This window comes from Cinclus cinclus, chromosome 19, assembly GCF_963662255.1.
Source record: "Cinclus cinclus chromosome 19, bCinCin1.1, whole genome shotgun sequence".
NCBI lineage: Eukaryota > Metazoa > Chordata > Aves > Passeriformes > Cinclidae > Cinclus > Cinclus cinclus.
In genome coordinates, this window is record NC_085064.1 from 10,371,995 (window position 1) to 10,386,047 (window position 14,053).

Below are 14,053 nucleotides of genomic sequence, written 5' to 3' on the forward strand. Positions count from 1 at the left end.
ACGCTCCTGGAGCTCTGGCAGCCTCGGGGCCGGGAGCATTCCCTGGGGAGCCTGGGCAGTGCCCAGCACCCTCTGGCTCAGGGAAGAACCTTTCCCTGATCTAAACCTAAACCTCCCCAGTTTTCCAAAATGGAGTTAGCTGTGAACTGCAACGCCCTTCCAGGGGATAAGTGACATCTCCCCCTGACTCATTTGCCCAACAGCCTGTGCCTGCTACCAACATCCCTGACCCCGCAGCTCAAGCAGAAGTCCACGCTGCAGCAAGCAAACTCCAGGACACTCCACTGCCTTGTGATGGATGCTGTGCAGGCTTTGACACTCACACAGAGTAGCAACTGTTAGTGCTGCCTGCCTTAAAGACAACCCATGGGGAATACACAAGAATACAGCACAGTAAAAGATTACCAAGCTTGCAGAACCAACCCTTGCACGTATGTGCATTGTCACAATCTTTAATCATATTACCACTTAGGATTACTGCAGCCAGGACACCCTTACCAGCTCATGGGAGGTGGGTGTCCTACCAGGAACTCACTCCTGGTTCCTACCAGGATGGCATTCCCAGTCTGAGATGACTACAGAGCTTTGCTGGGAAGGTGAAAGCATTGCTGCTGCTTCATCTTCAGGGTAGGAAAGGAAGGAGAAGTCAATGAGATACCTCTGGCGAGCCCAGTGCCATGCAGATGCTGATGTCCCAGGAAGAATTCAACCTTTTCAGGCTGGGAATCCCACAGAGATGTGAGTACCACTGTCCTCTCTGCCTGCAGACACCAGAAATTGGAATAAGAAAAGTGATTGATCTTTATTGGAAAGCACATTCTGAAATGCGGTATGGAGAGCTCCTGGCTGCAATGGGCCTGTCAGTAGTTCTTACCCAGGGAAGGTCTGAGGACACTTCAAAATAAGGATGTGGGTTTTCAGGCTTTAGTCATAAGGAAGTTTTGAGAGACAAAGCCAAAGTTTGGTGCCAGTCAGGACAGAAGAGCCCATCAGATGCTATGGGAGTGGCAAGACTGTCATGGCTAAAACATCTGTCCCAAATAGGTCACCTCAGCAGAAGGCACTTCAGCCTGAGTGACCTGATGGGTATCTCACTCTGCCAGGAACAAAATATACTTGGGATTTCCTAGCCCTAATCCATAGAAATTTGTCAATCAAGGATATCTTGACTTGTAGAATCTCTGCATTAGACCTCACCCCATTGGAGAAGGGGCTGTCCCTCAGGCAGGAGGGGTCACCAATGATGGTGTTTATTGTGTGTAAATAAACAGCACAAAATTGGCAGCAGGAACACAGGTGGGTTTTAAGGACTGGTTTCACAAAGCCAAGACCAACCAGCAGCCAAATCCCTCAGGAAGGAGGTTTTGAATTCTGAGATCTGACCCAGAACAGGGAACTCTCCCCTGTGGGCCCCCAACCTCTCCACCCAGAGCAACATCTGTGTTCACTGGCAGTCAAAGCAGACTGCAAAGCCATTGCAAAAACACATGAAAGAGAAGATCTGGTTGGGGTCTCTATGAGTTTCACAGTTGCCACTCCTTTTCTGCATCTATTCTGTCTCCATGACCAGAAGAAATGGGAGGTTTGGGCTGAGGAAGCTAGGAGAGCTCAAACATTGTCCTTCCAGAGGGAAGAGAGTCCCCAAAAGAAGGTGAAGGTATGATTTGTCCACACGGTTCATGGACATGGGAAACAGGAGGCTTTTCCATGTTACAAATGGATCAAATGGAAACAAAACAGGTAAGGCTCAAAGTGAGAAGGTGACAGATGGTTGGCCAAGTCACCATGAGCTGTGATGGGTTCTCCAGTGCTGAAGACACTTCAAAGCACACAGGGATGGCTTGAAATGTGCCCTCAGACATCACAGGACACAGCGGAGTTGTCATCCTTTACCTCCAGCCTTTGGCTTTGGAATGTCAGTGAGCAGCTTTCCAAAGACAAAAGGATGTTGAGGGTATCTCCACGCTCCTCCTCATCCTCCAGACTCCATCTCAAAATGGCACTTTCCCCCAAACCCTCCTCAAAGATTATTTGTTAAACACTGAATTTTGCTTTAGTCTGCTCCACAGGGGATTCCTTCTGGCTGTGCTTCATGCCAACGCTGGGGCTGAAAGCCTCATGAGTGGTTTCTGCTTCTTGACTTCCCACATCCCCTCTAAGCTCATTTGGAAAACATCTTCCCTTGCCCAACGTCCCCACCAATTCCCCTGCCCCTTCGTTTTTATTTAGCTCTGTAATTACATTATCTGACCGTACAGCGATTTGGAATGAAATCTGCATAAAAGATATTAAGAAAAATAAATCTGTGTTTTGCAATATCTTTGAAGTTATCTTTAGGCTGGGCAACAAGAGCAAAATCAGCATTGGCTCTCCACAAATCCTTGGTTTTGCAGAGCTCTTGGGAAAGAGGGTTTCATGGGCTGGGGCAGGAAAATTCACAAGTTCAGATTATTTTATTAATACTATTAATAACTATTTTTGGCACTGCTTCACAAGGGAGAAAACATCAGGTATGCATGAGATGTAATTATGTTTACAGTTAAAACTGTGTGCTTTCCAGGGGAAGAAAAGCACTCATTTTTTTCCCTTTCTTTTTGAAGGAAATTAACAAAGTTTGCTGAGCAGTAATGAGAGTTGTGAGCATGAGGTGAGGAAAAGCTCTTTGTGGAGGGACAGGGTATTGGGATGAGTTTTGTGTGAGGGTAGAGAAAGGCTTTTCCCTGTTTAGCGTTGTGGCAAAACAGCTCTCAAACATGGGCGACCAAGAGCTGGGAGCTTCAAGGCTAGAAGAACAAGGGGTGATTTCAGCCCTGGGTGTGCTGTGGGGGAAGAAAGAGTTGGGGGACAGGAGAGAGGGGTAATGCTGCTCAAGTCATTTGGAGAATCATGGAATCACAGATTATCCTGAGATGGAAGAAACCAACAAGGATCATCCAGTGCAGCTCCTGTTCCTGCCCAGACCCCCCAACAATCCCCCCCGTCTATCCCTGGCAGCGCTGTCCAAACGCTCCTGGAGCTCTGGCAGCCTCGGGGCCGGGAGCATTCCCTGGGGAGCCTGGGCAGTGCCCAGCACCCTCTGGCTGAGGGAAGAACCTTTCCCTGATCTACAATCTGAGCCTGCCCTGGCCCAGCTCCAGTGGCTCCCTCACGTCCCTTCTGGCAGGGCACCTGTCCCCTGTCACCCCGTGTCCGCACAAGCCCTCCAGGAGGTGTAGGAGGTGTACGAGGCCTGGGGAAGCCGTGCGGGACAGGGGCTCTCCCGTCCGCGGGGCTCTCGGCCCCTGGCCAGGCCGGGGGCCACCGCGTCGCCCTCGGGGACTCTCCCCGCTCAGTGCCGGGGCCCGCGGGGTCCAGGGCGGGCCGGGTTACACACAGACACACACACACACACACACACACACACACACACACACACAGCGGGACACCCCCCGGGGGCGCCGCGGCGCGCAGCGGCCCCACGGCGCCGAGCGGCCCCGCGCCCGCCGGGCGGCGGCCGGGCCGGGCCGGGCCGGGCCGGGCCGGGCCGGGCCGGGTGTGCGGTGCCCGGCGCGGGGGCGGAGGGCAGCGCGGGGCCGGCCGGGCGGGCGGCGGGGCTCCCGCGCCGGGCCAGACTCAGCCCCTTTCTCCCGGCGCCGCCGGCTGCGAGCGCGCTGCGGCTGGAGCTGCCCCCAGAGCGGCTCGTGATGGCGGCGGCGCGGGCTCGGCAGCGGGAGGCGCCCGCCCAGCCCTGCGCGCCGCGCCGCTAGCGGCAGCGCCCGTGCCCGCGGCGGCCGCCCCGGCCCATGCCCCGGGGGGAAGGGGGGCTGCAGCAGCCCGGCGAGCCGCCCACCCGCGCAGCGGGGGCATCGCCCCCACTCGCCGCTCCTGGGAGGGCGGAAAGGAGGCAGCGGCGGCGGCGGCGCCGGCTTTGTGCGCGGCGGGCGGATCGCAGGCCGCGGCGGCGCGGGGCTCGCCTGCTCCCGCCCCAGCCCCATGAACCAGCCGGACGGCTCCGCTCCGGCGGCGGCGGCGGCGGCGGCAGCAGCAGCGCAGGTACGCGGCGGCCGGGCGGCGTGTCCCCGGGGGGAGGCGGAGGGAGCGGGGAGGAAGGGAACGGAACGGAAGGGAAGGGAAGGAGGGAGGGCGGCAGCCGCAGCCGCCCCGTCGCGGAGCCCCGGCGGCGCTTTGGCGCAGTGCGCGGGGGCAGCGCCGGCAGCGGCTCCCCGGACCCCGCCGTGCCGGAGCCCGCGGCCGCTCGGACCGGGCGGAAAACAAAGCGGAGCTCAGCTCAGCAGCCATGTCGGGAACGAGCCGCCCCTCGGCCCGGCCCGGCCCCGCATCCCGGCCCGGCCCGGCCCGGCCCGGCCGCCGCGTTCCGCGCCCCTTCCCTGGCCTCTTTATTTCTCTTTTCCTTCTTTCTTCCTTTTTTTTTTTTTCTTTTTTTTTTTTCTTTTTTTTTTCCCCCCTCCTTCTCTTAATTTTTCCTCCGGAACGTCCCCCCCCCCCCCCCCCCCCCCCATTTTTTTCCATTAAAACTACGCCACCTAGAGGAGACTATTTCGTAAATTAGAAAAAAAAAATTAAAATTGAAAAAAAAAAAAAAGAAGCAAATATTCTGCTATTTCTATTTTTTTTCCCCAGAAAGTTGGGGCCGGATCCCCCATATTGGGGTTCCTCCAGCAACTCCCGCAGCGCCCGCAAATTTCGTGTGTGTCCCTTTGGATTCAAAGCCCAGCTCATGGAAATGAAAATTAAACAGGAATTTCAATGAATTCATGGTTTTTTTCCTCTCCACCCCCATTTTCTGGGGAAAAACGGAGCCTGGGAGCAGCAGAGTGCTGGGAAAGGAAAGTGAGTCAAGTTTTTGGTGGGCCCCCGCGGGTGAGCTGTAGGGAGGGATTACTTTGGGAAAGTGGGAGAATTGCTGTTCCGGAGCAATTAGGAATTGGGCTTCATTGTAATTTTGAACTTGAGCAGCAAGCTCTGCCAAAACTCAGGGTTTATTTTTTTTTCTTTTTTTTTTTTTGCTGCAGTGCTGAAAGTTATTTTGTTTGAAACGAGGAGTTTTGCAGGAAAATGAAGAACCCAGAAAATTTGCTGTGGACACACCCAATTTTTTTTTTTTTCGTGATTTTGGATTTCATGCAAAACTGCTGTTAAACAATGAGGTTCTAAACACAGTCCAAGAAAACACGAGGACAAGCAAAATTAAGAGTCGAATGTCAGTTTTATTTTAGAATTTCTTGGCTTTTTGGATGGTTTCTCCTGGCATAATTAAAACAGTTTCCAGGATTTAATTTCCTACTTCTTTTGTAAAGAATAAAATTTCCATCCTATGGTTTTTAGGTTTTTTTTCCCCTTATTTTTTTTTTAAGCACACTGTAATAACTCCAGGTTCTGTGGCTCACATAAATCTAATATTTACACAGGTTTATTATAAGGTCCGCCATGATATTATGAATATGCATAATTAACAATATTGTGAAAAAATAATTGCAGATTTAGTGATTTTCATTTTTTTCAAACTGAAGTGCCTTTAAATGGATCAGCCATGATATTTTTCACAATTTCAAAATCCTTTTTCTCCTTGACTGTTAAAGCCTTGCTGGAGTTTGAATCGAAAATATTTTTTTTCATAATTATTTTTGGTAGGTTTTTTTAAATTGAATTTTTTTTTGTTTGTTTGTTTTAAATGTTGTCCTGTCCCTATTATTTTGCTATTACAGAGTGCCTGTGAGTTCTGGACTGTGCATTCACTGGTTTATTATTGTAGGATTGCCCTTGAATACTGGGGTCTTGGTATTGATCTTTTTAAAAATAAATAACAAAAGAGCACTGAAACATGCATTGTTTCAAGAAAATAGCAATCTAGGAGAGCTACATGGGCTTTCCACCCAAAAGTGGGGGAGGGAGAGGAAGGGAAAGATTAGGTCAACATTGAGTTTTACCAACCTTGACACAGTATCCTCTCTAAAATGGGGACAAAATAGCAAGATGGCTGGCTTCTCAGCTGCAGCAGTTGGAATTTTTTTTTTTTTTCTTTTTTGGAGAAAAGCATTTTTAAATTTTAAACTCCAAAGTGAGTTTCTGGAGCTGCTAGGCACACACCAGCAAATGCTGAAATCTGGGTGCTGCACAAAATAAAATTAAATTTCAAGCCAGAATGAATTTTAAATTTTGAATCTCAAATCCCTGAAAAAAGTTTTTTATTTTGTTGTTTGGGTTTTTTTTGGATTTTTTTTTTTTTTTTGATTTTCCATTCCCTGTAACTTGATATTTTCTGGAAATCGGAAAGGAGTGGCTGGTGAATTCAGGTTTTGGGGGTTGTTTTTGCTTTTCCCCCCCTTTATTTGTTTCATGTTTTGAGTTTCTCAAGGGGGGGGGTGAAATGGAAAAAATTTGCTAGCAGGATAACTCTTGGGTGGAGGAAGAAATACTCTGAAATGTCAACTCCATATTTTTATTTTTGCATTTATTTGCCCCCAGCCCTCCCCCCCCCCAAAAGGGACCCACCCTCTTCCTGAATCCCTTTTTTAGCAAATAATGGAGCGAGAGATCGGTGCCAGCCCGGCAGTGGTGCAGTTAGAGCCGGGTGCCACATCTGCCTAAAAATTACACACAATGCTCCAAATTGGATTAAACAGTCCTGGAGAATATTTTATTCATGGTTTCATCCAGGAAGCTTTAGCGTGGTGGCTTTTCCATATTCTTACCCTCCAAGAATTCCCTTCCTTGAGCTTCACCCCAGAACTTTTACTATGATGTGATTATACCCCAAGAAACTGTTTAGCTGTGATTTTTTTTTTAAGGTTTCAGACGTTTTTTTTTTCTCGTGTGAATCAGACCTTTTGATGCTGCTTTTCCTTTGCCCTGTCACACACCCGGAGATGTGGGGAGCAACCCCGTGGGTTTGGGATTTGGGGGGGGACACGTGGATGAGTGCTGCATTTTAATGAGAATTAATGACCAAGTTTCAGTTCTGGGGTCACAGTTCCAACATTTGGCAATGATGCCTTTCAAGTTTCTCCTGAACCAGAGGAACTGAAGCTGGGGAGGCCTGGCCTGGAGCTGTTCTCAGCTGTTGTGAAGACCCTGGGTGACTGCTGGGGGTGCTGTGTGTGTCCTCCCTGCACTGGGGGATGCTGTGGTGCTGCAGGTGTGGGAACTGCAACCTTTCCCATCTTTAACTCCCTGGGGAGCAGCAGCTTTCTAACACCAGGTCCATTGCTGGGGGTTAAAATGGGTCTGATTCTCACCTTTCTGCCTGTCCTTCCAGCACAAACCTGCTCCTGCCTGGAAAAGATTTCATAATTTTTCATTGCAGTCTGCCTTCAGGGGGATTTTTTTTTCTTTTTTTTTTTTTTTTCCCCTTCTGGAAAGTTGATCAATATTTTATCCTTTTCAAAATTGCTGTTGGCAGCCTGGAAGGGGAAAGGGAGGGAGGGAGCTGAGCTGAGTGATACCAACAGATTTCTTGTGACATAACTGAAATGTATTTTTTAAAAAAGAAAAATTTCCAGGACCTCATTTTCAGTGACATATTTTCATCCCAGAATGAAAACAGACATAATATTATTAAAATAGTAGATAATATTTATACAAATGCCATATAAAACCTTATGAGGTTATTGCATGACTCCAGGATAATTTAAATATATATCACTGCCACAATGCAACACTGGGAATAGTTCAGTTCACGGGTGCAGTCACATGGCCCTGGTGATGCACACTCAAGTTCGCAATTATGCAAGTGCAGGAGTGAAATTACAGTGGAATTAGTGTTGTAAAAATTAGATTAATTTAAATTTAATTTTTTCAGGGAGGGGGGGAAGAGGGTTGAAACCTGCTCTAAGGGTCATGCTGATACAGAGACAGGATTTGTGCCCACTGTGCCAGGGCAGGCTCAGGCTGGAGATGAGGGAAAGGTTCTTCCCTGAGCCAGAGGGTGCTGGGCACTGCCCAGGCTCCCCAGGGAATGGTCCCGGCCCCGAGGCTGCCAGAGCTCCAGGAGCGTTTGGACAGCGCTGCCAGGGATGGACAGGGGGGGATTGTTGGGGGGGGGTCTGCTGGGGGGCCAGGCACTACACTCCAGATTCTTGTGTGGCCCTTCTAGCTGAGGATATTCTGTGGATCAGTAAATTCTTTGGATAATCTGTTTGTTCAAGGATTTTCAGCTTCCCACCATGGCATGGCAGGACGCAGTAGGAGATCCTGGATGCTCCTCTTGTAGTGCCCATGGCTCAGCCCCCCCCATGGCACAGCTCCCCATGGCACAGCTCCCCCATGGCACAGCCCCCCCCATGGCACAGCTCCCCCCATAGCACAGCCCCCCCCATGGCACAGCCCCCCCCATGGCACAGCTCCCCTATGGCACAGCCCCCCCCCATGGCACAGCTCCCCATGGCACAGCCCCCCCCATGGCACAGCTCCCCCATGGCACAGCCCCCCCCATGGCACAGCTCCCCCATGGCACAGCCCCCCCCATGGCACAGCTCCCCCCCCCATGGCACAGCTCCCCTATGGCACAGCCCCCCCCCATGGCACAGCTCCCCATGGCACAGCCCCCCCCATGGCACAGCTCCCCCATGGCACAGCCCCCCCCATGGCACAGACGCCCCCATGGCACAGCCCCCCCCATGGCACAGCCCCCCCCATGGCACAGCTCCCCCATGGCACAGCTCCCCCATGGCACAGCTCCCCCCATAGCACAGCCCCCCCCCCCCCCATGACACAGCTCCCCATGGCACAGCCCCCCCCATGGCACAGCTCCCCATGGCACAGCCCCCCCCATGGCACAGCTCCCCATGGCACAGCCCTCCCCTATGACACAGATTCCCCCCCCCCCCCCCATGGCACAGCTCCCCCCCCCCCCCATAGCACAGCCCCCCCCATGGCACAGCTCCCCCCCCCCCATGGCACAGCTCCCGCCCCCCATGGCACAGCTCCCCCCCCCTATGGCACAGCTCCCCCCCCCCTATGGCACAGCTCCCCCATGGCACAGCCCCCCCCATGGCACAGCCCCCCCCATGGCACTCCTCTTGTGGGGCCATGCTGGCTCTGGGTTGGTGGCACCATCGGGTCCCTGGCACTGCCCATAGAGCCACTGGTGGCTTCTACTTGAGCATCCTCCACTTGAGATCTCAGCCACAGGTCAGATTTTGGGAGTGGCACATGGGAGTGTGCCAGCCAGCCCAGGGCTTCTGTGGGATAAGATCAGGGTGTACAGGAAGTGTGGCACATCCCAAGGATTTGCTGCATCCCCCATACCCTGCTACACTGGGCTCTGTGTTTGCTTCAGCTCATGCTTGGATCCCTGGAGGTAATTACTTGTGTGCTGGAAGCTGTAAAACAGACAAGAGTGGTCCTGCAGTCATGGGGAGCCACCCCAAAATGTAAGTTTTGTCAGAGGTTTGCCAGATCAGGCACTATATATATATATATATATATATATATATATATATGCTGTACCCCTTGGTGCGAGGGGAAGAGGCTGCCAGTGCTGCCCCAGAGCTGTGGGTGTTTTTGGTAAGGGATGTGGGGAAATGGCCCCAGGAGATATTTATTTCCTGCAATTTCTATGTTTCTGTGCATCCAGCATTGTACATTTTTGGAATTTCACATTTATGGATTCTGTTTGGCCACACCATGTTTTCTGGGGAAGAAGTTTCTAATTTTTAAAGGTCTTTTATGGATTAATTGCTAGTCATCTGCCTCCTTTTTGCTTTTGTTTGGTTCCTTGAATGTCTCTTGATTATTTTGTACTATGTGATGCCAATTTAGTGGTTAACTAGTATGCAAACTACATCTGGACGTGTTGACTTTGCATTAACAATCATTGATTTGTCTGGAGCAAGGGAATAGAAATGAATGCTGCTGTTTGCCATGGATAGTATATGAAAAATAACCATTTGCAATGTGCATTTCATCAGGGGCACAGGGCTCTGTGCCCTGTGCAGCTTGTCCCAGTGGCTCGTCACGTGAGAGCTGAATTTTTAAACCATGTTACCAGGGGTGGGAAAAGGGACTGGAGAAGGAAGTTGCTCGTGGTGTGTGGGGAAGGGGCCCTATGTAGTAGCAGCTCCTGGTGACCTTAGTTGGCTCTGGTGACAGTGGGAGTGGGGTAAAGTTGTAACAGAAAGGGAGTGGAAGAACATGAATCTGTGTAATATGTAATATGTACCATATAATAAACACCATGTGTATAGAGCTGTTTGCTTGGGAACATAACCAAGAGGATGCACAATTTAATAATCAAAAATAATAAGCAGAAGGTTGAGTTGATGGCTTCAGCAACAGCTGTTTGTCCCCAAAATCTGTGGCTGCAGCTATGTGGGGGGCTCTGGATGGAGCAGGGTTTGGTGCCTGCTGTCCCTGCCTGGCTGTGGGGAAGCTGGGGTGTGGCTGTGGCTGCTGCATGTTCAGGTGTCCTGTGGGACATGGGAGGCATTGCTCCACACTTGTGTCTCCTCTGGAACAGGGGAAGGGCTGAGCAGATGCCTTTTCTGCAGAGGAGGTCTCATCCCAAGGTGTATGTGCTGGAGACATCAAAGCTGCTATGCACTCACTCCTGGGTGTTTTGAAACAGTGGTCCCTTGGTTGACATTTGATATTCACACCTTGAGTCCAGTGAATCCACTCATCCCTGGACCTTTTCTGCTGTCTCCTGTTCAGTCTCACTGCTGGTGGTGGGGCTGTGGTGGGGTGTGATGCTCAATGTCAGTGTTGGTCATCCTTTGGGCTGGGCTCTGCTGTGAAGGTTTCTCCCATGCTGAAATTGGTTTGCTGATGCTGGAACATGTGTGTCAGACCCCAGATGATGGACACAGGCATCTCCTGAAATGTGGTTTGTACTCTAACACTACTGAGTGTGTAAATGCACAGGGAGGTGCTGAGCAAGCTGTATGGTCGCTGTCTGAGTTACTTGGGTTTCACTTGTTGGATCCTCCCAAAGCGAAAAGTGTCAGGATAAAAGAGATTAAATAAAGAAAATTGTCCCCTGCAGACCTTGAAAGTGCAAAGAGGCTTCATATTCTGAGCGGTGCACTGGGGAAGGATGTGGCACGGAGGGCACGAGCAGCGTGGCAGTGACACAGGTGGATTTGAATCCATCCCCCTAATTAAACCTGCTGTGTACCCATGGAGAAGAGTTCTTGTGCCATTTTTCAGTGTTTTGGCAATTGAGTGGCAGTTAGCTCTGGTTCACTGGCCAGGCTGTGCGGGCTTGTGCCAGCATGCTGGGACCTCTTGCTCCAGCTGGGCTGCTGCCTGGGGCAGCCTGGGGAGCAGAGGCAGGGTGGAGGGCACAGGGCATGTTCTGCCTCCCGTTGATGGGGTCAAACCAGCTGGACCCCCTGCCTGTGCCTCCCTGCATGTGGCTGTGCCCAGGCGACTCTTGGCTGAGGTCAGGGCAGTTTCAGGATCCTGTCAGGTGCTGGAACTTGTGGTTGATGGAGCTGTGCTGCCTCTGGAGAAGCTGGAGGCCATGTGGCTCATTTGGGGTGAAAGTGCAGAGCCCTGGGTCAGCCTGGCATGGGTCTGTCCCTATGAGAAAGGCCGAGGGGTTGCCAAGCCTTGTGCTTTTTGGTGGTGGGAGCAGTGTCAGGGCACCAATTCTTCTGCTGGAACAGCTTTCCTTGGGAGTCCCTCCCTTTATTCCTCTCACTTGTATTTCCAAGGCACTCCAGTGTGTGCTTAGAAAGGTTTCGCTGCTGTACTGTACCTGCAAAGATTTAATTATATAGGCAAGGCTTTCCTTGTTTGTGATTCCCAACACTCCTGCTTGTTTCACATCTATATTTGCCTGGTGTAATGTGGAAAATAAGGCTGGAAGTGGAGAAGTAAGAGACTGGAGAATTTGCCTGCACTGATAAGGGGTTGACAAAGGATAACACGAATGTAAGAACGTGGAGCAGAGAGGAGCTGCTGGAGCCTCGAGGAGTTGCCATAGGTATTTGAGGGATCAGTACCTGTGCCTGTGTGTTTGTATATGGGTGTGCCTGAGACACTCCTGGATGTAGTGAGCATCTCTGGGATGTGGGCTGTTGGGTCCACACTGTGCTTGGGCCAGGAACACAGGAGCTCTGTGGTGTTTTCTGCCCTGGGAGGTGTTACCACACAAGGTTTGATAGCTCAGCGACTGATAGAAGTGAGAGCAGCTGGGTTTGTCAGACCTTCCCACTGGCAATGGGTTGAGTCAGGCTGGATGGGCCAAATGTGGTCACTTGGCACTTCTGGTGTCCCAATGACACTACTCTCATCCAGGCTCTTCAGGAATTAATACTTGTTGTGATTTCATTTTACTAGATACACACAGGCAGCAGTAATTTTGTGGAAGTTAATTTTTTTCTATGTGGGTGTAGGTATCCTTTCCTGCCTGAAAATAGCAGCAGAAGTCAGTTTTCAGAAGTTGGGTGTGCTTGCATTGAAGGGCCGTCATTTACTGCTTCCAGTATGTTGAGAACAATTTTAGTGCAAGTATTTAATTGCTTTAGACCTATTTTTAGAAGTATTAAACCTCAGTTTTCAAAACTGCAACCAAAGCCAGCAGCTCTGCTGGTGTGGGAGAGCCAGGAGGGGATCCTGGAGGGAAACCTGGAGTGACGTGGGCTGGCCCCACTGGGGAGCAGGGCAGGGCTTGGGGTGCTGCAGAGCCCTTGGGGTGCATGCTTGAAATCAACTTGTCTGTATATTGGTGAGTTTTTTAAATTTTGCTACTCTTCTATTTACTTGGCTACATGAGGAGAGAATGAATGAATGAAACGTGTTTCCAGCAGATTTGTACAATTTCTTATGTTAGGTCTGCAGGCTGGTGGATGTAGTTTGGATGCTGAGCTGGGAGCATCCCAGAGAGCAGCATGCAGGCAGCCCCAGTAGGGCTCTGGCTTGAAACACAAGAATAGCTCCTGCTTTTCTTAGTGTAAATCTGTCAATTGAGGTCTGATGTGCTTACTCTGTGGGCTGCAAATTCTGAGCTTTCACTGGCGTTTGTGAGATATTTGTGATTTTGAGGGTGGGAAGAGAGAGTTGTAAGAATGCAGGATAATTATTGGCTGGGAATAAAACACCTTTTTGAATTTGTGCATACATTTTGGAAACCTGTAGGGAGGGATGGCTGGATTTGGATCATGCTAGTGGCAGAGGGGATCTGAAAATCCCCTTGGGAATCAACAGGATTTCTCTTTGCAGTCTGGGGATGCTGTTGAAGATACTGAGGGGTAATGGCAGTGTCAGTGACACCAGGAGACGGGCTGGGACTTGTCATTTCGTGGCTCTGGGGTTGCTGGTGGGACTGGTGGGGGCTGGCAGGGCTGAAGTTTGACTTCACCAGGAAAGGAATTAATGAATGACCACCTGGAAGGTTGCCCTGGGGTGTGTTTTGACTTGGCTTCAGGGCATCTCTCTGTTTCTGGTTAATACTACTGGGGTTACTGCATATTAACTCCAAGGGAGGGATATTTTTACCTTCTTATGTGTCTTTATTTTAGAGGCCTTTAAATTTGGCTGGTTGGTGCTAGCAGCAGTTGGAATTGGCATTTCTGCTCCATGGGGTTTGTTAGGACATGCCGGAGACACGGCCTGGAAGGGAACCTGCTGTGCCTGGAGCCAAGGAGGGCACTGGGTGAGGAATAAAAATGTAAATGTATCCAGAGAGAGCATTCAGGTGGAGATACATCCCCAGATCCACATTGTATCCCATGTGGTCTGGGAGCTCGGCTTCAGTGCTGCTCCTGGGAGTGCTGGCAGGTGCCAGAGGCATGGAGGAGAGTCAATTGGAACATTTATTGGAGATGAGGGAAAGGTTCTTCCCTGAGCCAGAGGGTGCTGGGCACTGCCCAGGCTCCCCAGGGAATGGTCCCGGCCCCGAGGCTGCCAGAGCTCCAGGAGCGTTTGGACAGCGCTGCCAGGGATGGACAGGGGGGGATTGTTGGGGGTTCTGGGCAGGGACTGGGGCTGCACTGGGTGATCCTGGTGGGTCCCTTCCAGCTGTGAATATTCCCCATGATCCACATGGAGGGAATAGTGGTGCTCTTCTTAAATGAGAAAAGAAACCTCAAAATCGAGGTCCTTTTCCCTG

General features: G+C 51.0%; 1 protein-coding gene across 1 annotated transcript in view; it reads left to right on the top strand.

Moving 5' to 3' along the window:
• The first annotated feature begins 3,801 nt into the window (after window positions 1-3,801).
• Window positions 3,802-14,053, top strand: part of ZNF618 (zinc finger protein 618) — a 141,721-nt gene continuing 131,469 nt past the window's right edge. Inside the window, exon 1 of the mRNA XM_062505598.1 lies at window positions 3,802-4,032. Coding sequence (XP_062361582.1) covers window positions 3,973-4,032 — 60 coding nt within the window. The 5' untranslated portion in view covers window positions 3,802-3,972. The remainder of the gene's footprint in view (window positions 4,033-14,053) is intronic.